The sequence below is a fragment of the Phocoena sinus genome, chromosome 9 (genome assembly GCF_008692025.1).
Source record: "Phocoena sinus isolate mPhoSin1 chromosome 9, mPhoSin1.pri, whole genome shotgun sequence".
Classification (NCBI taxonomy): domain Eukaryota; kingdom Metazoa; phylum Chordata; class Mammalia; order Artiodactyla; family Phocoenidae; genus Phocoena; species Phocoena sinus.
In genome coordinates this window covers 619,390-644,389 of record NC_045771.1, presented here as the reverse complement: position 1 = coordinate 644,389, position 25,000 = coordinate 619,390, and the positions used below count along the sequence as shown (strand labels likewise).

The following is a 25,000-nucleotide window of genomic DNA, read 5'->3' as shown; positions in this document are numbered from 1 at the left end:
GAGCTTCCGAGGGTCTCAGGAAGGCGGGGAGGACCTTTGGGCGGGTCGCTCCTACAACCTTCCCCGGGGCAGGGCCAGCACCCCGTGGGGGGAGTCCCTGCTGCTCCGTCACACACGTTCCAGACTCCTGGAACGTCTACACAGAAAGACAGGGTCCTTTGCCGCGTGAAACAAGGAAAAGGGCTGGTGGATGCTGGCGTGGCCGCCGGCGAGGCGCCGTAAACCAAGCTCACTTTACCTGGCTGCGCCGGAGGCCTCTGGGCGTCGTGGGGAGGTCTGGGGAAGGCTGGCGAGCTCCCGTGCCATCACGTGCTGGGTGTAGCCATCCTGCCACGTGAGACCTGCGGGGAGAGTTGCAGGAACTGCGTTAACGACATGGAAGTCGAGCCAGAGCTCCCGTTTCCGTCTCTGAGTAACCACTGCTGTTCCAGGTGTTCTCCCACAATGTCATCCATCGGGCAAGGTCCCGCTCACTGCAGTTTACTACGAGATCTTCTCCTTACAGAAATTCCAGCCCTCTACGGCCCCTCCACCTGAAATGCGGTGGGTGCTTTGCTGTATGCAGGGGCCGGCTGCTGCAGGGCAGGGGCGCGCGCCGCCGTTAGAAGAGAGGCTCCAAGTCAAAGATGCAAACTCTTCTACCTGGAAAGGTCTGGTCACAGCAAAGGCATTCCTCACCCAGAAGCGCGCCTAGTGGCCGTCACTCAGCGCCACTCTGCCTCCACGCCCTGGCGACTTGTTCTTCGCGACCCCACCGTGCTTAAGAGCCACGCGTTTGAAGTGAAATAAGGGCTATTGTTATACTGTGAAAGCAATTATCACGGGGCTTAATGTACTGTATCTGGGAGCCAATTACATTATATTTATACTCAAATGTTATGACAAAGAGCTTTATAACAAGGGCGAAGTAGTTATGAAGGCAAAATCCATGTGATTATGCATTAATTATATGCACTGCAGATCACATGATAATTATTATGCAATTCGTACATTTTAGATCTTATGGTAACACTTTAGCACTTAGAACTACCCCATGCAATTATCCGTAATTATCTAATCACTAAATATCATGTAATTACAGAGATATATTTTTATGCCCTGTACGAAAACACATTACCAAAATCTTCACATCAGGACCGCTGTGCTTGTTTGTGTGTGTGTGTGTGTGTGAGTGCGGTACCAGAAGGTCCAGAGCTCACTGAGAACACATATTCTGGGTGGAATGAAAAGCACGGCTCTTACACATAAGCTGCCTTCATGAACACACTGGAATATGTTTTCAAATGCAAATCTAACGTTTTTTTAAAATTTACCAGCGGCAAGATTCAAGCAGTTGGAATAGTTCTGAATCTCAGAAGGTCCGATGGCATTATCCAGTGCCATCCCCCGCCCCCCCACCCCCGCTCCATCCACAGCAACCGGCAAGCGGCTCAGTTTGCGACGTGACATTTCGAGAGAGGGCCCTGCAGGGAGACCCAGCCCCGCTGGCACCCTCCCCTAACTTCAGGACTCAATGTGCTTAATAAGCAAGTTTGTTCCGTTTGCCAACAGCAACTAGAAAACGCCCCACGTGAAATGTGTTTGCGCGGCTACTATCGGCCCACTCCCAGGAGCATTCACAATTGGAAACACATCTGCAATAGTAGCATAACATCTGGCACTGCTGGCTCAGAAAACGGGCGTGGCTTAACCACATCATTCCCTAAGGGATGGTCTTCACGCCAACATCCACCCGGAAACAGAAAAAATCACGAGCGCAAAAAGAACTTTCTGTGAAAAAAAATCATTTTTACAATTTAAATAACAGAACTTCAGTAATATTTTTATCTAAAGAGCACAGAGGTCTAAGCTGTACCGACTCTGAGGTCTGTGAGGAGGCCTCAATTGCAACAGGTGGCCACCTGATAGAGGTGGTCTACGGGCCGTGAGGGGAACCCTGAGCCCCAGCCCAGATCTCTCAGCTTTCCTGGGAGCAGGCAGGAACTGGGCACTTGGATAGAAAAACAAAGGAATGTGTAGGTCTGGGGGCCTACATCCTTCCTGAAGTTCTCTCCAAGGCCAGTCAGAGGAGGTGAAACCCTGGGAAGAGAGGGTCTGGGCCTGGAAGATGAGAAGACACTTTTCCCACCAGGTACAGCCAATCCCTGGAAACTGTATGTGTGGAAGGCTGTGCAGTGTGGAAAGAAGACTGGCTAGGGACCCAGGGACCCAAGAAACAGGTGCTGGGCCCCCTGATCTCAGACTTGGAACTGAATCAGCCACCAGCACTGGTACCAGCGAGGCCCAGCTGAGGTTGCCTCTCTCCAGTTAGAGGCCTGGAGAGAAGTGACTTAGCACATTGCAGACAGTACAGCTCAGGCCGAGAGGGAGCCTGCGCATCCTCCCTTGTGAGGCCAGAGTGACTCTGCCAGGGTCACCAGAGCAGCCAAGTGGGGAGGGGGACTTCCCTCCCCACTGGGTGGTAACCACCCCCTGATGTGCCAGTGGAGACCGTGTGGGGAGTTCAGACTCCCACCTACCGGCTGCCCAGCAGTGAGGACAAGAACCCTCCCTCAGGTGCCAGCAGAGACCTGGCGGGGAACCTGGGCTTCGACCTCCATTGTCAGTAACAGAGCCCCTACCCCGGCAGAGCAGAGCCAGAAAAAGCCAGTTAAAACACAAGTTTAAATGAGATCTGGAGACTCATAACATAATACAAAAATGCCCAGGTTTCAACAGAAAACCACTCTTACCAAAACCAAGAAAACCTCAAACTGAAGGAAAAAAGACAGTCAGCACACAGCAAACCTGAGATGTCAGCCTTATCTCACAAAGACTAGAAGGCAGCCGTGACAGAAACACTGAAGTGAACATTCGTGAGCTGGAGACAAATGAAACAATGGGAAAAGCCTCAATAAAAACACAAATATTTAAAAAAGTGAAAATGTTATAATTTAAAAATACAATAACCAAAATAAACAGCTCACTGCACGCACTTAATAGAAGGATGGAGGGGACAGAGAGAAGAATCAGTGACCTGGAAGAGAGGACAACAGAAATCACCCAATTTCAACAATAGAGAGAAGATAGTCTAAAAAAAAAGGGACAGAGCCTCTGGGTTGTGGGGCTATAACAAAAGATCTAACTTTCATGTCATCAGAATCCCAGAAGGAGAGGAGAAAGAAAGCAGGGCTGAAAAGGTACTCAAAAAAATGATGGCTGAAAATTTCTCAGTTTTGGCAAGAGACATAAACCTAAAGATTCCAGAAGCTGAGCACCCCAAATGCGATAAACCCAAACCTCCTCCAAGGCACATGGTAACTGTACTTCTTAAGACCATATGCAAAGAAGAAAATGTTAACAGTAGCCAGAGAAATGACACCTTACCTATGAGGGGAACATAATTCAAATGACAGAGGATTTCTCATCAGAAACCACAGAGGCCACATGAAAGTTCTGAAAGAAAAAGCTGTCAATCCAGAATCCTGAAAGTCTACCAATCCAGATACCTCGTGAAAACACTGTTCAGGAATGACAGGGAAATGAAGACATTCTCAGATAAATGAAAATGAGACCATACTTTGCCAGCAGACCTACCCCAAAAGAATTGCTATGTGAACTTCTCTAAATAGAAAGGTGATGATAGAAGAAACTTGGAACATCAAGACGGAAAAAGAGCATGAAAAGTAAAGGTGTGAGTAAATACGATAAGCTTTCCTTCTTCGGAGCTTTCTAAATTATGTTTGACAGTTGAAGCAAACACGATAACACTGTCTGATGTGCTTCTAAATATACGTAGAGGAAATATTTAAAATAATTATAATAAACGGGGAAAACCATAAAAGGAGGTAAGGTTTCTATACCCCACTCAAAATGGTAAAATGATAACACCAGTAAACTGCGATAGTTTTATATATATATATATATATATATATATATATATATATATATATATATATGAAATGTATGTACTATCTATACCAGCTACTAAAAAGGTTATCAAGAGATACACTCAAAAACAATACAGATAAATCAAAATGCATTTGTAAAAAACGGTGAACATAACCTAAAGGAATGCAGGAAAAAGAATACAGACAAAAAAATAGAATAGAACAAAAAGATATAATAGGAGTTTAAGTCTTAACAAATCAATAATTACATTAAATATAAATGGGCTAAATATACCAATGAAGACAAACATCGATTGAGTGGATTAAAAATGCATGACCCAACCATATGCTGTTTATAAGAAACTCACTCCAGCTTTCAAGTTGAAGTAAAAGGATAAAAAAAGATATATCATTAATTAAAGACAAGTAGCAGTGGTCATCATAATAGCAGATAAATTAGTATTCATAACAAACAAAATTACCAGGGACAGGACATAACATAATGATAAAAGGGTAAATCTGCCAAGAAGATACAGCAATCCTAAATATATACACACCAAGCAACAGGGCTGCAAATATGAGAAGCAGGAACTGACAGAAGTTTCTACATTGCCATCATCCCAATTACCCTCCTAAACAGGTGCATCTTCGTCCAATTAAAGTGGACCATATCCTGGAACATAAATAAAACTCAGCAACATGGAAAGGGTCAAAATCATTCAGAGTATGTTCTCCAATCACAGTGGAGTCAAACTAGAAATCAGTAACATAAATATAACAAGAAAAGTCTCCAAACACTTGGAACTTAAACAACACTTCTAAACAAGCCACAGGTCAAAGAGAATCCAAGGGAAAAAATACATTGAACTGAGTGAAAATGAAAATACAGCATATCAAAATTTGTGGGGCACAGTTAAAGCTGCACTGAGTGAAACTTTTATCACTAAATACTTACATTAGAAAAAGTCTCATATCAATCATCTAAATTCCCACATGAAGAAGCTAGGAAAATGAGAGCAAAATAAACCCAAAGCAACTAGAAGGAAGGAAATAATAAAGAGCAGAAATCAACAAAATTGAAATTTAAAAAATAGAGGAATCAGTGAAGACAAAAGCTGCTTTCCTGAAAAGATCAGTAAAATTGGCAAACCTCTAGCAAGACTGACAATGAAAAAGCGAGACCAGTCACAAATTATCAATAACAGCAACGAAACAGGGGACATCAGTACAGACCCTGCAGACCTCATAAGGGAACAAACAAGTCTACACACATAAACATAGCACCTTAGACGAAATGGACCCATTCCTCGAAAAACACAAACTACTACAACTCATCCAATATGAAAATAGATAATTTGATAATCCTATAACCATTATGAAAATTGAATTCATAATTTAAAACCTCCCAAAAAGATATTTCCAGACCCAGATGGTTTCACTGGATAATTCTACCAAACATTTAAGGAAGAATTAATATGAATTCTATACAATTCCTTCTGGAAAACAGAAAAGGAGGAAATAGTTTCCAATTAATTTTATGTAGCTAATATTAACCTGATACCAAAAGCAGACAAAGACAATACCAAAAAAAAGAGAAAAAGAAACCTACATACCAATATCCCTCATGAATACGGACATAAAAATCCATACCATAATATTAGCATATAAAATCCAGCAATATATAAAAATAACTGTACATGATGGGGTTTATTCCAGGGATGCAAGACTGGTTTAATCCAAAATAAATCAATTAATTCAACACCTTTTCATGATGGATATTCTCACAAATATAGAAATTGAGAGGAACTTCATCAACTTGGCAATGAACGTCTACACAAGCCTTACAGCGAACATCATACTTAATGGTAAGAAGCTAGAAGCTTTCCCACTACAATCAGGAAAAAGGCAAGGATGTCCTCTTGCACCACTTTTACTCAACAGAGCCAAAAGTTCTCAATAGTGCAAGAGGGCAATATAAGGAAATAAAAGTCATGCAGGTGAAAAAGGAAGAAATAAAACTGTACCTATTTCCAGATGACATAATTTTCCACATGGAAAATTCCAATGAATCTACAAAAAACTCCTAGAATAAATTATTTTTCTGTATTAGCTATGAACACACTGAAACTAAAATATTATTTACAGTCACTCACAAAGTAAAATATTTAGGTGTAAATCTAACAAAACATGTGCACTGAAAACTATACAATGTTGATGAAAGAAATCAAAGATATAAATAAACGATAGACATAATGTGTTCATGGACTGGAAATCGCAGCATAATAATGATGTAAACTCTCCCCAAATTAATATACAAGTTTAACACGATTCCTATCAGAATCCCAGAAAAATTCTTTGTAGATACAGACAAGAAATTTATGTGGAACAGCAAAGGAACTAGAGAACTTAAAACAATTTGGAAAAAGAAGAATGAAGCAGGAGGAATGATTCTACCTAATAATTCTATACCTATAGTCTTATTAATAGGCACAGTAGTCAAGGCCGTGTAGTACTGGTGGGAGGAGAGGCAAAGAGATCGACAGAACAAAACAGGGAACCCAGAAACAGACCCACACAGAAACGCCCAACAGATTTTTGACAAAAGTGCAAAAGGAACTTAATGGTCGAAAAATTGCCTTTTCAACAAATAGTGCTGGAGCAATTGAGCATCCAGAGGCCAGAACAGGAGCCTCGACACAGGTCTCGTGGTTCACACGAAAAGTAGCCAAAACGGGTCACGGATGTAAACGCAAAACATAAAACAACAACAATCTTAGGGGACTAGAAAGATGCAAACCTTTAGAGCCTGAGGCTAAGCAGTAAGTTCCTAGACTTGACACCAGACATCATCCATAAAAAGAAAAACTGATAAACTAGATCTCGTCAAAATTAAAAACTTCTGCTCTGTGAAATGTCCTATTAAGAGGAGGAAAAGACAGAGTGGGAGAAAATAATTCAAACTACATATCCAACAAGGGACTCTACTATCTGCAGTTTACAGAGCACTGAGAATTAAACATTAAAAAATCCAATTATAAAGTGGACAAAAGACATGAGGAGACATTTCATCGAAGAGGATGTGCAGATGGCAAATAAGCACACAAAAGGGCGTTCCACATCATTAGCCGTCAGGCAGACGGAAATTAAACACAATGAGACATCACTACACACCTCTCAGAAGGACTAAAACGAAACATCGCGGCAACACCAAATTCTGCCGAGGATCTGGAGAAACTGGGCCACTGTTACATTTCTGGTGGGACTGAAAAATGGTACAGCCACTCTGGAAAGCAGTTTGGCAGAGTTTCTTACAAACTAAACACGCACATCATACAATCGAGCAATTGGACCCCTGGCCACCGATTCCAGAGAAACGAAGACTTAACATTCACACAGAAACTTGCAAACAAATGTTTATCGCGGTTTCATTTACAATACCCCAAACGGGAAAGAGCCCAGATGCCATCCAGTGAGTGAGGGTTAAACAAACAGGTCCATCCACACCAGGGACCAGTACTCATTAGTAAAAATGACGCAGGGAGTAAAAGGGAGGGACTACAGACACAGCCACAACCTGGATGAATCTCTAGAAAATTCTGCCGAGTGGAAAAGCCAATCCAAAAAGGTCATGGTGTGCCAGGGCAGGGCTTGACACGGTTGGTGAGGGTGCGAGTCCAGCGAGGGGGCAGAGGCGGGTAGAGGGTTGGTGTGAGGCCACAGGAGGCCCTGGACACCACACGAGGAAGGGCTGGCGTTTTCTGCACGCAGCACGGAGCCTTAAAAACGTTCTGAGTAGGACAAAAATGAACAACTATGTCTTAGAAATATGATAAAATAACAACATGAAAAAATTTTTAATTTTAAAACAATAAAAATATCTACCCATGAGCCAGGCACTCTTCTAAGTACTTCCTGTTTTTATCCTAATGATTTGTGAATAATGAGTTAAAGACAGTAGAGAGAAGGAAAAAGCATTGGGTTAAGAGTTGTAAAAATTGTCTATTTTGGGCTTCCCTGGTGGCGCAGTGGTTGAGAACCTGCCTGCCAATGCAGGGGACGCGGGTTCGAGCCCTGGTCTGGGAAGATCCCACGTGCCGCAGAGCAACTAGGCCCGTGAGCCACAACTACTGAGCCTGCGCGTCTGGAGCCTGTGCTCCGCAACAAGAGAGGCCGCGATAGTGAGAGGCCCGCGCACCGCGATGAAGAGTGGCCCCCGCTCGCCGCAACTAGAGAAAGCCCGCGCACAGAAACGAAGACCCAACACAGCAAAAATAAATAAATAAACAAAAATTGTCTATTTCAAGAGACTGAGGTTGGGCTCTCAAGGACTGATGGTGCAGGTGGTCTGAGCTGCAGTAAAGGCGCAGGTGAGGTCAAAGACTGGCAGCTGCACCACTAGGAACAGAAAGTCTTGAAGGACGAGGACGGACCTCATGGGGGGGACCTCACAAGGAGAGGGGACCTCACAGAGGAGAGAGAGGGGACCTCACAGGGGAGAGGGGACCTCACAGGGGAGGGGGGACCTCACAGGGGAGAGGGAACCTCATAGGGGAGAGGGGACCTCACAGAGGAGAGACAGGGGACCTCACAGGGAAGAGGGGACCTCACAGAGGAGAGAGAGGGGACCTCACAGAGGAGAGGGAACCTCACAGGGGAGGGGGGACCTCACAGAGGACAGGGTACCTCACATGAGAGGGGGGACCTCACAGTGGAGGCCCTCACAGAGGAGAGGGGACCTCACAGGGGAGGGGGGACCTCACAGGGGAAAGGGGACCTCATGGGGAGAGGGGACCTCACAGAGGAAAGGGGACCTCATAGGGGAGGAGGAACCTCACAGGGGAAAGGGGACCTCATAGGGGAGGGGGGACCTCACAGGGGAGGGGGGACCTCACAGGGGAAAGGGGACCTCACAGGGGAGAGGGGGACCTCACAGGGGAAAGGGGACCTCATAGGGGCGGGGGGACCTCATAGGGGAGGGGGGACCTCACAGGGGAGGGGGGACCTTACAGAGGAGAGGGGACCTCACAGAGGAGAGAGACGGAACCTCACAGGGGAGGGGGGACCTCACAGAGGAGAGGGGACCTCACATGAGAGGGGGGACCTCACAGTGGAGGCCCTCACAGGGGAGAGGGGACCTCACAGGGGAGGGGGGACCTCACAGGGGAAAGGGGACCTCATGGGGAGAGGGGACCTCACAGAGGAAAGGGGACCTCATAGGGGAGGAGGAACCTCACAGGGGAAAGGGGACCTCATAGGGGAGGGGGGACCTCATAGGGGAGGGGGGACCTCACAGGGGAGGGGGGACCTCACAGGGGAAAGGGGACCTCACAGGGGAGAGGGGGACCTCACAGGGGAAAGGGGACCTCATAGGGGCGGGGGGACCTCATAGGGGAGGGGGGACCTCACAGGGGAGGGGGGACCTTACAGAGGAGAGGGGACCTCACAGAGGAGAGAGACGGAACCTCACAGGGGAGGGGGGACCTCACAGAGGAGAGGGGACCTCACATGAGAGGGGGGACCTCACAGTGGAGGCCCTCACAGGGGAGAGGGGACCTCACAGGGGAGGGGGGACCTCACAGGGGAAAGGGGACCTCATGGGGAGAGGGGACCTCACAGAGGAAAGGGGACCTCATAGGGGATGGGGGACCTCATGGGGAGGGGGGACCTCACAGGGGAGGGAGGACCTCACAGGGGAGAGGGGACCTCACAGGGGAGAGGGGACCTCACAGAGGAGAGGGGACCTCACATGAGAGGGGGGACCTCACAGGGGAAAGGGGACCTCATAGGGGCGGGGGGACCTCACAGGGGAGGGGGACCTCACAGGGGAGGGGGGACCTCATAGGGGAGGGGGGACCTTACAGAGGAGAGGGGACCTCACAGGGGAGAGGGGACCTCACAGCGGAGGGGGGACCTCACATGAGAGGGGGGACCTCACAGAGGAGAGGGGACCTCACAGAGGAGGGGGGACCTCACAGGGGAAAGGGGACCTCACAGGGGAGAGGGGACCTCACAGAGGAGAGAGAGGGGACCTCACAGGGGAGAGGGGACCTCACAGAGGAGAGAGACGGGACCTCACAGCGGAGGGGGGAGGTCACAGAGGGTGGCCCTCAGCGGCAAGCAGGTTTTGGGGGGACAGCAGCGCTGGCGGGATCTAGGCTCATGGGAAGACACGGTGGTAGGCACCTGGAGGCCACCCCTTGGCAGGAGCTGCCTGTCCTTGGAGAGGAGCACAGCGCTCTGAACCTGCAGCAAGGAGTGACCTGGGGATGTTACGGAGGATGACCCCAGGTAGAAAGGGGCGTCTTCTTGACAAGAAACGTAAGGTTGACCATAGGCGTCAGCCAGTTCTCCTTTATGAGGAGAGTCCAGACTCACAGTGTATCCCTGAGGCTGCGGGTGTGAGCCTGGTCTGGAGACCGGGGAGCTCCAGGTCAGAGGCAACAGAGTTAAGCCCCTGAGCGGGTTTAACTCAGGTTTTCATAATTGTGGAAGATCCAGGCACTGCAGTAAGTAGTAAGTCAGGCTGGAACCTGCACATCCGGGACTTTCACAGATGGTGCCATATGGTCAAGATAATTTTCTCTGCCTCTTTGAAAAATGTTTGCAGAGACAATTTATAAACCATACAAGAAATCAGTCTTGTTATTATATATTCACACTTCATTTTCACATTGAAAACTGTGATAATCAACTTATTTATTGAGTTGGTTGTAAATAACTTATTCATCCCACCCGGTAGCAAATAACTTTCCACCTGAAGGTTCCCAGGAGTCAGGGAAGCAGCCTGCCTGCGTTTCCCTGGCCAAGCAAACCCTATTCATCAATTTAAAAGAAAGTGGAGACTTCCCCAGTGGCTCAGTGGTTAAGAATCCGCCTGCCAACGCAGGGGACAAGGGTTCAATCCCCGGGAAGATTTCACGTGCCGCAGAGCAACTGAGCCCGCGCGCCACAACTACTGAGCCCGCGTGCCTAGAGCCCATGCTCGGAAGCCCGCACACCACAATGAAGAGCAGCCCCCGCTCGCTGCAACTAGAGAAAGCCCGCGCACAGCAACGCAGACCCAGTGCAGCCAAAAATAAACTTTAAAAATGAAAATATTTTTAAAAAACAGAAAGTGGGTTTATCTGGCAGCAAAAGCAGAGCATGGCAGGACTCAGGCAGGGCAAGGAGGTTACCCCAAGGGTCTGCTCGGCCCACCTGCCCACTGCAAATGCGTTTTTCCTTCCCTGACTCACCGTCCCTCTCAACCCGACGTGAGTCCGAGCAGGAGTCCTGTTTGCTGGAAACTACCTTATTCCAGAGGTCAGGTTTCTGACTCATCGCTCTGTGACTCCCTTCCCGCCATTCGTTAATGGGAACTTCCTCCCTACTGTACTGCAAGTCCCCCAGGAGGGGGCCAGCTGGGGCCTTTCCCCCGGGGACATGAGCTCCACTGGCCCAGCAGAAGCCTTAGCATTCCAACGAGTGACTTGGCAGTGAGAGGGCCTCTACCGCAGGCCTTGAGTGACAAAGGACCCTGGAAGAGGCCACAAATCAGGGACCCAGTGACATAGGATGTGGGACAGAGGCAGGGCAGTGCTGTGACAGCAGGTGCAGACCCCACGCAGCATCTGTCCACGGGTCACCCGATGCTGAGCCCAGGCCGCATGACGCCCCTCCTGGAAGAGGCTGCAGGTGCTCGTGGGCCCAGAGACCCCTGTGAGGCCACCACCTCCTCTGCCGTCAGTCACAAAGCAGTAGGTCCTCCGTGCCTTCCCCGGATATCAGGAAACTTCACAAGGGGGAGTGTGTTGACCTCACAGGGCTTGCAAACCACACCGGCCAGACAAGAGTGCGCAAGTCTGCTTTACTGGAGCGACACAGAAACACGGTTGCAGCCACGACCCTCACAATGAGCCCTGGAGCCTGGTTCTCCTCTCCCTCCCACCTCCCCTCCCCTCCTCCCTCCCCTCCCTCCCCTCCCTCCTCTCTCCCTTCCCTTCCCCTCCTCCCTCTTCCCCTCCCATCTTCCCTCCCCTCCCTCCTCTCTCCCCTCCCCTCCCCTCCCCCTCCCCCTCCCTCCTCCCCTCCTCCATCCCTTCCTAAGGCTGATGCTTTATTTCGCTCCTTGCAACACCTGCGCCCTGGCCATCATCCCGTCAGGAATGTGTGGGGCACAGGTGAGCGCTCTCGCCCATTTTCACTACTGCCGGGTCAACACGGGGACCTGACTACCCCCAGCGCTGCTCCACGTCCCCAGCCACCACCCTCATCTCACCGCAGACTTCCATTTCCAGAATAAGGACACGTCAAATGATGTCTGAGTCACTTCACACGGCTCTCCTAGCTACTGCCTGGGCGGGTGCACAAAGTGAGGCTCGTGTTGCCACTGCTGGACAGGGCAGAGATGAAGCGCGGTCACCACCCAGTGAGATGACAGCAGGCCCCGAGTCTCCCTCGGCCGCCTGGTGATGCAGCCTCGCTAACCACGGGCACCTGCTCGTGTGAAGAGGGTGCAGTGGCAACGTGGAGCCGGAGAGTCTGACCCAACAAGCAGGCCATCTGCAGTCACCAGGGAAGGACAGGGTCACTGCGGCCAGAGCTACGCATTCCATGCAAGAGGGAAAAACCCCAGCTGGAAGTTCAGGGAGCCAGGTGGGCTCCCATGCACCTTCGGTGGGACTCACAGCGCGCTCGTCTCTGAGGCCTGCGACTCTGGTGGACACAGAGGAAACTGGGTTAGGGTAACTCCACTTCTCCCCTGTTAACAGGCCCAGTAAAATGACTGGGGAATATATGAGAAAAAGGGGGAGTCACAAGGACATAAATCCAGCAAACTGGTCTTTTAAACAAGTATGAGAAGGAAGGTAGAGAGAGCAAGGAACCGTATTCAGTGCTATTAAATAAAAACCCCAAACACAGCCATACCAGAAAGGCCGGTGTGATTAAAGGCTGCATCTCCTTCAAACTCTGCACTTACCAGAGCCTATTACTCTGTTGAAGATCCATTCAGCGGGGAACCACATTTTTCTAACAGCAAATGAGAAAAACCCCATTAAACGATTGAGATAAAGTCCTTATTCTCAACCATTCATGAACGGAGCAGGGAGTGAGTGCAGGCTGCGTTGACAGCCTGGTGGAGGGCCCCGTGCAAGTCCAGGAACTCTTAGGATGTCACTTCCAAAGCAACAGACCCCAAGCACATCTGTGGTGCTGGCTCACACAGTCTCACACAGGCACCCTCGGGCTAGAGCCCCCGTAACAGTGGTCTCCGTGGTCAGGACCGGCAAGCACGCAGGTCTACCTTCACCACGGAGACTTCACGGTTTTCCAACTCATGGGATTTTATCAATTCTTTCCAGCACCAGGCTAGGCTTGGCAATTTCATAGCAGACTGTTGATGGACTCCACCTTTTATTTCAAATCCTTCACTGCCCTTGACTTCAAAGTACAAGTCATCCCAGCCACACTCACCATAATGACACTGTTTCCTGAAATTCTTACCCCTCTGGTCTGGGTCCTCCGGGGAAGGATTCTACCGGAATCTTGTGATTGATTTTAAATTCACATTCTATGGCCCACAGTTCCCCTGATGAGAAATCACAGCTTCAGGGCCCCTCAAGTGCTTACTGAGTAGGAAAACATTTTGGAATATTTTTTAAAGTCAAGGAGATGATACAGCTTCAGCGTTCCTAAAAATGCACGTGGACCTGCGAGAAAAGGGGCCTGCAAGGCTCCAGGGGCACTGGGATCTGAAATCTCTCAGACACAAGATGCGTCTCACACAGGAGACCATATTTTCGCTAAGCTGCTTGTCTTGTTGCTTTTGCTGTGGGGGATTAGGCACTGCTGAGTGCTAAGTACCTGCTCAGCAGCTGTCTCCACTGAGGACTAAGTACCACTGGGTACCAAGAGGACTAAATACGGCTGGGGACTAAGTACCTCCTCCACAGCATCCACTGAGTCCTGACCCCTGCCTCTCAGATGGCACCCGTCACTGCCCTCCCTCCCTCCTTCCTTTCTCCCGCCATGGGCCACGTCCCCCTCTGACCATGGCTGCAGCACCCGGCCCTGGGCAGAGAGCAAAGTGGCCTCCTTCCCAGGGACTCGCACGGTGGTTCCTGCTCAGTCGGGAGGGAAAGTCGAGGCCCCATCCAAAGGGCATCTCGAGTTCAGACAAACATTCCCGGTCCCGTCCGATGTGGCGTCCTCCCTGGGACTTGGAAGAACTTCCATAAGGGCTTTTATTTCTTAACTCAGAAGAGCAGAAAATGAAACTAAATTTCAAAATGATGCTTTAGGGCAGGGGGTAGCACGAAAGTACCTCTTAGTAGAAACAAATGAAAAGTGAGAAAGTCCAGGCACTGAACTGAAGCAGAGGCTGAAAATTTCCCACAAACGTGTCTTGCTTACAAGTACCAAACAGGAGACAGAAAGAGACGTGGAACATTCGGACACTGTGTTGTCTGATGTGTGCATGCGCGTGAGAGTGTGGGTGTGTGCTTGCATGTGTGTGCGTGTGCGTTTTAACAGGAACTGAACTTTCTCTGAGCCTGTCTGTGGCCGAATGTAACAAATGTGTCGTGGGTGCTGAGGGGGGGAGAAGGGGAGGGGGAGGAAGAGGGGGAGGGGAGGGGAGGGAAGGGGGAGGAAGAGGGGGAGGGGAGGGGAGGGAAGGGGGAGGAAGAGGGGAGGGGGAGGGAGGGAAGGGGAGGAAGGGGGGAGGGGAGGGGAGGGAGGGGAGGAAGAGGGGGAGGAAGCCCCACCACCCTCAGTCTGCGTGTTCCAGGCAGTGACGTCACCCATTCAGGTGACCGGGTTCCTCACATGTAAGAGGACCGGCTCAAGTTTGCCTCAAGCGTTAAAGCAGACAAAATGTTTCATTTACACCTGGAATGCTGCTGTCCTGTAACCCGGGTATCCATGGAGACGTGTAATGTGGGCGGGGAGAACCCATGTGACCGGAAGTCACCTTTCAAAAGAGGCCAGGAGAGCCCCACATCCCAGCTGTTCCCACGCATCCTGGGGGGCCCACGCGAGGAGGAGCTCGGGCGCCTGCCTGCACGGGAAGCCTCCCGGTGGGCGCACTGTTTCAGAATGAGCTCGGTTAACGGACTGAGTGCTGTGGCCCGTGGCCTTGACTGATTAGCTGGTCAGAGAGCCGCGCCCCGCCCCCACCTGCGTGGCCGCAGAGAGCCTTCAGCCCAGCAGATGCCTCGAAACAGAACAGAGGCTCCTCAGCAGGAACCGCGAATACGGCTGTTGGCAGGACTCACGAGCCGGCGGCACAGGAAGCAGTGGGCACAGCACGCACGGCGGCCCTAATGCTCAGTCCTCGTTACCATCCACCTTGCGCCACGAGCACCCTCAGGGTAGGCGCCTGCCTGACCGCCCCCCCCCCGGGGGGGGGCAAGGCCTCTCGGAGGAAACATGATTTCCAGCTACATCGAGGCACAAACCGACAAGGGTGGCAGCAGCGAGATTTTCTGAGACGCCTTCTCCACCTGTGCGCATAAATACTGCATGATGCTACCTCCAGTGATGACACAAGACTGTGTGACATCAGGACACATTAAAAATGGATAATCCAGGCTAGGCTGCATCCACAGATTGATGGATTTATTTATTAGACTTACTTAAAATACACACTTCTCCTAGCCTCTGGGTACAGGTAGCAAAATATAAATACCCCACAAAAATTAAAGTTGGCACTTAAAGGGGGAAGGGCGCCAGCGTGTGGAAACGACAGTGCAAACCCGTGGGGGGGGGGGGGGGTGTCCTGATGACCCGGAGGCAGGTTCCTTGAGGTGAGCGATGAAGGGAAATACAAGGTGCGTGGGCTGCGGGCTTGTGTCCCTCAGAATCCATGAGCCGAAGCCCAGCCCCCAGGGGATGTTCCTGGGAGGAGGTAAGGCTTGGATGTAGTCTTGAGGGTGGAGCCCCCCTGGTGGGATCAGTGCCTCAGAAGACGAGGAGAAGACTCTCGCTCCCTCTCGGCCCTGAGAGGTCGCCTGCAAAACAAAATCAGTGCCCTCACCACCAGACACGCATCTGCGGCACCCTGACCTTGCCTTCTGGCCTGCAGACGGTGAGCAGTGAAGGCCTGCTGGTTCAGCCCAGGCTGGGCTTCTACCCAGAGCCAGAGCAGAATGAGACAGAATGTGTTAAATAAGAAAGGAAGCCTCTGCTCCCCACCCTCACCTCTGCCCTGGTTACCGCGGGCAAAGGGGACTCGCGTCCCCCAGCCAACCCCCTCGAGGGACGCAAGCCCCGCCCCCAGCCCCAGGCAGGGGCTCTGGGGAGGCGGCGGCAGAGCTGAGGCATCACAGAACTGACGGATGGGGGTGCGGTCACAGCTGAGCGCCGAGAAGGGCTAGGCAGTTAATCCAGTGAGGTCGAGTGTTGGACAGAAAACAGCACGAGGTCCCTAAAGGACGTGGGCAATGGGCAGACCCAGTCCGGGGCCTCCGCCTGCCCTCGACTCCACACCTCCCACAGCGCCAGCCACAGATGAGGTGGCTTAGACGCTGGACAAACAGACCTGCTTCCCAGATGGACGCCATTCATTCAGGGCGGTCTGCTCCTTCTTCCCTGAACTGAGGCCTGCCGGGTAGGAGCCAGTTTGATCCAGAATTCCTTACTTCCCGCTCACGAGCCAAGAACCAGAGACAAAGGGGAAGGCACGATTCCCCTGAGTGGGAATTCACTGTGCAGAGCAAATCAAACCAGAGTTATTCTACCTTTTATTTCCAAGTGCTTTAAATATGTGTCGTGCGCTAACACCGGGAGACTTTAAATAAAATAAACGCGTGTGTCTTTGCTCCCATTAACCTGACCGGATCGTGCAGACCCGCCTCGGCCATTTCACTGTCTGGGTGACCCAGACCTGGGCGTGCGTAGCTGAAGCTGCCCAGGCCGAGCCGGCAGCCAGAGCGGGGCCTGGTCATCAGCCATCGGTGAGTAGTTAAGTTAGTTAGTTGTTAGGCCATTCCTGTCAAGGACCTTCTTTTAGAAAGGAGGAAGGGACGTGCTGAACGCAAGCCTCCTAGCCCCATTCTCGGCAGGTCCCCGTGATGACGGTCATGTGTGTTCCTTCTACAAAGAACCCTGCACAGAACCAGGACACGGTGCCCCCCGCCCCGGTCAGCACAGGACAGCCTGCCTGCTGACTCTGCCGCTGCCCTTGGTGGCTGCTGGGTCCGCAGCTGGGATCTGGGACTTCTCTGAACAAAGGCGTGCAGTGTTAAAAATGCTCCAAAAAGAGGCAGACATTGAGAAATGGCTCAAAGAAGGGTGGACCGACTCTTGAAACGACACCGCAGAGGTTCACACACATACTGGGCGACGGCAGACAGCCCCGGCGAGTACCTAGCCGGACACTAAGCACCACAGCTGTCTTCAGAGGAGCACAGACCCTCTGCTTCCCGGAGACGCGGATGGCCTTTGACCCCACATTAAGGACGGAGAGGGTGTGGGCTTAACTCCCCACAGGACGGGGGGCGACGTCCGTCACCTTTGCTCCTGGAAAACCAAGTACTTCAACTTCCTTGAGCCCTGAAATTTATTTCATAAGCAAACCTGCTTTGTCTAGCAAAACAGACCTGAAAACAAATAAGAAATACAAATCGTAGAGTTACAGGGAAACATCTGAGATGTGGGCTCGTCCCAGGAAAAAACTGAAAAGGGAATAAAATTAAGGCTCCGGCTCTGTTTCCTCGGCATCCCCTCCACACTGGCCTCCCAGCCTCTCCTTCTGTGGGGCTCCTGTGCATTCCTGACACCCAGTGTGCCAAAACGTCCAGGCTCTCACAACTAGGAGCCCACACAGGCCTGCCAGGACACACGTACGTGCACACGTGCGCGTACACAGAGACGCAGGCGTATGCTTCTTTAAAAGAACCCGCTCAAGGTATGGTTTCCCCACCAAAAGAACACCACCCGAGCATATTTGGGAGAAATACTGGGGCCTCTCTGACCCTTCCCGCAAGCGTCCCGCAGGTCACACCACAAAAGAAACACAGACACACAGACCTGCCCTGTTTGAATGTGTTCACCCCGAAGGGCCAAGCTCCTGGAGAAAAAGAGCGTTCACGCCCAGGGCAGCCTCGAGAGGAGCCCCCCGGACCTCAGGGCAGGGAGGTCCTCTTCCTTATCGGGAGCACGTCAGTCGTCACCGTGAGGAGCTGGCAACGAGGCGAAGCTGCCCGCACCGCGCAGGGCAGCGGAGGAGAGCGCGCGCCGGGGCTCGGGCGCCGGGCGGCTGCGTGTGGGCGCGCGCCCCTCCCTGCCTGGACGTCCAGCCGCTCCTCCCAGGGCTCCGGGCCTGCTCTGCCTCCGCCCCTGGTCTGCGCGTGGCTGCGCGCCCCTGCCATCGGACAGTTCTCAGCGTCACCGCCTCACGTCACTCACTGGAACACAACGTGTTGCAACAGTCGCTGCAGCACCCTTCTGACTAGTCTCAACTTTGGACGCTGCGGCCACGGCCCCAGCAAGTCAGTGGTGACGTTTCATCTCATCCGAGGGCCCTGGTCCCCGTGGGACTTAGCATCCGGCGCTCCCGGGAGGAGCGGAGGGTGGGCTGGCAGGGGGGTGGGGCTGCCTGGAGCACCCTGCAGGAGAAGAGGAGGGGCTGCGCCACGGAGCCCCAGCCACGGCCCCCACAGCCAGCCTTCAAGGACCTTCCACTCAGCAGGCGCCGATCCAACCCGCGCCGAGCCCTCCCTGCCCTCGTGAGAGCCACAACTGCCCGAGGCTGCGTCCTCCCTCCCTGACGGCACGTTCACCGCGCTGCCTGGCTAGGTACACGGCCAAGCTCCAGCCGGGGGCCTGGGTAGCGGGAGCCCTCTTGTTAGAACGGGCGGCACCCCTAATCCTTTAGAATAAGCCCTGCTGAGCCCCTCCTGCTCAGGATGGCCTGGAGGGTCCGCTCCACGCGGAGAAACGCAGGTCTCACACCTCCTTCGGGAAGGCCTGGCGGAGCCCAGGCTGGGACCTGGACCCTGACCCCGTCGCGGCACAGCAGACCCGAAGTCCCGGGAGTCTGTGGGCAGGAGATCAAGGCGAATCAGAGGCGGTGTAAACAGGAAAAGATGGGCCCTCCTTCCAGAGCAGAGGACAGTGGCACGAGCAGGTCCACACACGGCTGCCCCCCCACGGCCCAGCCTTCAGGGGAAGGAGGCTCCCTGGGGTCTAGCCTGGACGCGGGGTCAGAACAAGAGATACTTCGGATGGGCCTAAAGGAAGTGTGTGGGTTAGACAGTCAGAGGGCGAGTCGGGGGAGAGGGGGACCTAGCGCAGGGCTGCCTGCCACCTTCGGAGGGTAGCAGGAGGGAAGGGGGCCTAGCTGGTCTGCTGTGAGGCCCTGAGTGTGCGGTCGGGAGGCACGAGGCCGCGAGCGGGAGGGACGGGAAGCGTGCGCGCAGGGCGGGAGCTGCACCGCCGCGGGAACGTCCGCCGTCCTAGACACCTGGCTTGTCTCCGGCTCTCGTACCACAACAGTGCTGAGCAACCCACACAACTGCAAGGATGCGTGCAGGTCGCTTCTCACGGTGAGGACGCCGGTGCAAATGGTACCTGAACTCGTAACTGAAGAGGGAATGACAACTTTTCCTCCCAGAAAGTTGCACCGATTTAAATCCCCATCAACTATGTATGGGAGTTCCTTTTTCCACACCTCTCCCTGGCACTGGGCGCCACCAAAGGTCTCATTTCTTGTCGATCTTAGAGTGAGGAATTCTGTCCCTTTGTTTCTGCCTGTTTCTCTGATTACGAGTGAGGCTGAGTTCACACACCTGCAGCTGGCTCACGTCACCTGTTCCCGTGAGCCGCCGGCTCACAGCCTGGGCCACTTCTCAGTTGCTTGTTTCTGCTCTTCACGCCCGTTTGCAGGAGACGTAAAGTACATGAAAGGTTAGCTCTTGTCAGTCCCACATGTCTCGCAACTTTTCTTATGATATTTTTTCCATTCAACTTTTTTAAACTTTTATATAGTCAAATTGATCACTCTTTCCATTTATGGCTTCTTAGATTTGCATCACAATTAAGAAGGCTCCCACGACATAAATCAAGTTCACCCATGCTTTCTTCTACAACTTTTTTGTATTACTTTCATTTAAATTATTGATGCATTTGGAATTTATTTTTGCCAAAAGAAATAAGAACTCAAACGTACTTTTCTCCCCAAGCAATTAGAACACAGTTTATTGAACAATTTGTCTTCTTCCTATTGATTTAAAAATCTTTATTAGACTGAAATTCCATATGTATTTTAGTCTATTTCTGGACTCTCCTTTGTTTTTCTAATAAGCTACAAAACAGGATGCTTAACTTTTAAACCTTCAATATTTATCTATATTCTGGAATAGCTCACATAGCACTGAAATTATCCATTTCTTGAAGATTTGAAATAATTCACCTCTGAAACCAGCTAGCCGGTTACTTCATGGGTGGTGGGTGGGGCTGGGTGTAGAACTGATCTCTCTCCCAGTACCAGCAGTCTGTTTAGGTAGCCCTCACCTTCTGCGATCAGATTTAGTAACGCTTTTATTTTAGAGAATTTATTCCATTCAGATTTGGGGTGTATTTGTATGCTTTTGCAAGGTGCTCCCTTTTCTCTGTTCTAATGACTGATCTTCCTCGCATCTGGGTTTGTGTCTTTGTGTCGCTCCTTTTCCTTGATTAGCTTGCGCGTCGTTTATCTTCTTGTTCTCCTTTTCTCCCAAATAGCTGGCACTTGACGTTATTTGTCGAGTTTCCTGACTTTCCATATTTAATCCATTAATTTCTGCCTCATCTTCGTCTTTGTTTACTTCTTATGCTTTCCTGAGTGTGTCTTGTTCTTCTTCTCACTTCTTGACCAAACGCTTCACTCATTTACCCCACCCTTTCTGTTTCAGACATCGTGGGGACACCATGCATGGCCAACCTGGGCCATCCCTTACTACTCCTGTCAAGGCTAGAAGAGCTGACCATATGCCTGGGGGTCGGTGGTGACCAGTTCTGACCACTGAAAAAGACGGGAGTCCAGCCAGGGAGGGTGTGCTGGGCCCGGGTGGAAATTATTTCATTTGCTGTAAAAGGAAAGAGCCACTCAAGGAAAATTCCTTTCGTCTCTGGTCCTCCCTCTTTCATTACAGATATGGTGCCTGGAATGCAGGAGACATTTGGGGTCATTAGGTAACAAGGACAGGGGTGAGAAGGTTGAGAAAGAATGTGCTGAGAACTCTGGAGCACAGACAAGGAATCTAGGTCTGAGCCAATATCATGGACCAGTTAACAGACGTCTACTTCCAACTTCCTTGTGTGGAGAGATCAGAACTGCCTGTATTGCTCAACCCACTGTTGGATTTCCTTCCTTTTGGCTAGAAGCATGCCTGCCTGTAATGTGGGCGGTAAGGGCTATGGCTTTTCCTCTGAGTGCTGCTTTAGCCATACCCCACCAGTGTTGAATGTAATGCGTTTTTTATTCTTTGCCATCTAAGAGTCATTTATGGGGAAGTTCTTCCTTTCCAGGTGGAGCACTAACCTACTTCAGGAAACCAGCCTTTTGCCGAGAGACCCCACATACAATTTGTCTTCAAGTAGGCTTATCAATCTACTTGATTCTTTCTCACTTGCTATTCCTGGTGCAGCTCTGCTGAATGTCCTGCCTGGCATCTTCTCCACTCTCTCTGCCTTAGCACCTTTTCCCAAACCCACTCAAGCCTCAGACTCTTCCAGAAACGTGAGCCAGCAGCTTCCCCACCTGTGGCCCAGCATCTCCCCTGCAGCCCCTCCTCTGCGTGCAGGCTGGTGAGGAATCCAGCAGGGAGGCTGCCCATGGGGACCCTCTTCTCTGTGGGCCTCCCTCCTGCTCCAGTCCTCACAGATGACTTTTCTTTTTCCTGTTGTTGACATTGATTGCATTTCTATTAGTTGCAGCAGAAATGTGAATCTGTGCGTTCACCATCCTTCTGCTCTGCACCCCTGCATCTCCACCCAAAGGGACACCCTGGGTAGCAGCTCAGGTAAGACTCTCCTGCACGCATTTCCGGGAGGATGAGGAGTGGCCCTGAGCGGGTCCACTTCTGTGGGATCACCAGGCTCCTCGAGGGCTGCCCACACCTGTGGTTTTCTGAGGGAGGATGAGGAGTGGCCCTGAGCGGGCCCACTTCTGTGGGATCACCGGGCTCCTCGAGGGCTGCCCACACCTGTGGTTTCTGACTCTTACTTGTCTGTTTTTGCTGCTTGTTGTCCATATTGTTAAGCTGTGGGGAAACACCTGGAGATGCGGTTTCACGTGACCCCTAAACCAGGAGCCATGGCCATGAGAGTTCTCCCATGAGCGGGCACTGGGGTGCACGCAGCGCTGACTGGTGGGTGGACAGCACCCTGTTGGACGTCCTGGTCCCATAAGGAGATGCTGTGGAGGCGGTGACGCCAACGAAACAGCTCTAACGTGGAGTGAAGGAGGCACAGGCGGGACAGGAGACCCAGTGGGGCACGCGGCCCAGGGGGCCTCCAGGCAGCCACCTGTACAGCCAGGCCTTGAAGCACACACGCTGCTCTGAACGGCTCCTGATGCTTCTTCTCTCTGATGCTGAAGATTCTATCCAGTCAGAAGCCGCTCGCAAATCCCGGTCTGGTAGGAGCAGAACCTGTGGAGACTTCTGGGAGCAGAAGGTGCTTGGGCAGAGGCTGTGAGGGCATGAACACATGACAACTGGCGTCTGCACAGCAAGGGTGGCAGCTGAGGTGCGTGCGAGCAGGCGGGAAGGCAGCACAGGACACGGGTGTCCTCTGGTCCCTCAGTGGCTCCTGCAGCCCCCACTGCACTACGGGAAAGGGCAGTGAGGTCCCAACGCCCCTCAGTCGCTGGGATGAACCTACATGGACCACTGCGACGGCTGCCAAGTATGTCCTCACCAACGGCTGGAAGGTCTCACTCGGAAGCTGGAGAAGAGTGTTTCTACCGCCCCGACCACTGCGCGGCACAGACACTTCCACGCCTGGCACGGAAGAGCCCGGGGGGGGGCGGGGTGACTCCTCCCTGTGGACCCCACCCCTCCCACTCTGGGATGAGGGCAATGCGCCCCTTCAGCCTCTGCCAGGGAGCGGACACAACTGTGTGTGCCTGTGTATGCATGCATGTGCACATGTGCACCCGTGTGTGCTGCTGTGTTTGCACATTTGCACGTGTGCGCGTGTGCGGGTACATGTGCACGTTTGCACGTGTGTGCACGTGTGGGGCATTCGAGCCTGAAAACGGGAACAGAGTGCCTATATGCCTGACGGCCAAGACGCCGGTCTGTCCATCCGTGGGGCTTGGAGGCTCAAACCCAGCAGAGCTGAGCAAATTACCGACGTGAGAACCCCCGAGCCAGGATGCTGCCACGGGCTGCCTGCCTGCATCCACGGCAGGCCTGACAAAAGGTTTCATATCAGTGCCCGCGAGGCTGCCTTCTCAGCACTGCTCACACTTTATTAAATAATCCCACGGAGAAATAAGGCTTTATACACAAAACTCTGCTTTATAAATAATTTGCCCGTAATATATCGTGATGCATACATTCATAAATCATGGTTGAAGAAGCCATGAGCCCAGCTGGATATGACTTTTTCTAAAGGCCCAGGGAAATCATCTATTTGGATAGAGCCCGGAAGGGCTAGGAAATCCAAAGTGTATGCTCCCACAACCTCCAAAACAAAACAGCCGCAGCACCGTATCCTGTCGCCGTTCAAGCTGTCAGGATAAGGTTAAGCACCCTGCCCGCGGAGCAATGCTCGGCACCCGCACCGAAAGGGGACGCCGGCAGGTGCAGACGCGGCTTCTTCCTCCTGAACTCTGAGGAGGAAAAGCAGGCTGGGGAAACCCACAGGCTAAAACGTGAGAGGCGGCCTGTCAGCAGGCCGGACAGGGAACAGCGAGGCCAAGACGCAGCTCAGCCTCACGTGAGTCACGGGCAGACGGCGGAGCCGAGGCAGCAGCTCCGGGGTCAGCTCAGCGGTCCAGCACCCGCGGTGTGAGAGCAGGAGTCGGTCCTCTGAGCAGCTTCATTCCAACGGGGACCTGGGCGTCTAACCCAGGGAGCCACCAGCCCAACCTGGACGGCTCATATTTCTGTAAGTGGCAGAGACAGTGGCCCAGAGAGGACAAGCAGGCTCTTCCCCGACGGCACAGAAGATGCAGCGCAAGTGGGAGGCTGTGCCAGCCGGGCAGCTCCCTCACCCCAGCTCCGGGTGGGTGAGGCCGGAGCAGAAGAGGTGGCCCAGGAAGGCGCAGGGCACAGGGAACCCCCAGGATTGAGGTAAACGTCGCCCAGAAAAGAGTGACAGCATGTGGACTAGAGAGACGCTCGTTCCCTGCGCCCACCACGTGGCCCCTGCAGGAGACCCGGGCACATTCCAGGAGTACTGGGCCAAGGCCGAGGGGCGTGGGGCATGGGGTGCGGGGGCAGTGAGGCAGGGGCAGCAGCTCTCAGCTGGGAGCTCAGGACCCCAGCAGCCTGGCCTGAGCAGAACGCCAAGGTGGGAAAGACAAAGCAGCAAGACGGGCCCCTAGACACAGGCCATCCCCCGGAGATGCAGGCGCCAGCACCCAGGCAGACGAGGACACACGGACACCTTTCAGATGCGACCTCCAGGCCGTGAAACGGGTCTGCTGCATTTTGAATACCCCGGTGGGTTTCCCACAATTTCAGGACAAGCCAATTCTGCATGTAGCGCTCAGGACTTCTGGGGCATGGATGGCCTCAAACCCCAAACCGCACCGCAGTTCACATCCTGCCCCGGGAGTCCCGGGCCCCCTGCTCTCAGGCCAGCAGCACCAAGGGCCCCAGGGCCTCAGAGCCCGAGACCTGCTGCCTGACGGAGGAGGGGCCGTCTCCTCAGGCCCAGCGGCTGAAGTGACTGCCCCAGGGTGCCCTGGGCTCTCCACACACAGCACACACCCTCTTGCCAGGACCCTGCCATCTGGCTCGGTGCCTCTCCCTGCACCGTGTCCGGTCACACTGATTCCACAGCCATTCTCGAGGACCGCTGACCCAACGGCAATGTTTTCCCAGCACGTGCTGTGCCTGTTTGCTGGACTAACGGTGACCTGCAGACCACTGACCAGCTGACCGGTGCTGACTTTCCCTCCCTAGAGTCAGACCAGGTCTGGCCTCCCCACTTAC

General features: G+C 52.4%; 1 protein-coding gene across 1 annotated transcript in view; it reads right to left on the bottom strand.

Moving 5' to 3' along the window:
- PTPRN2 (protein tyrosine phosphatase receptor type N2) overlaps positions 1-25,000 on the bottom strand; it is a 693,051-nt gene that overhangs the window by 459,948 nt on the left and 208,103 nt on the right. Inside the window, exon 4 of the mRNA XM_032644042.1 lies at positions 239-341. Within this exon, the coding sequence (XP_032499933.1) occupies positions 239-341 (103 nt within the window). The remainder of the gene's footprint in view (positions 1-238; positions 342-25,000) is intronic.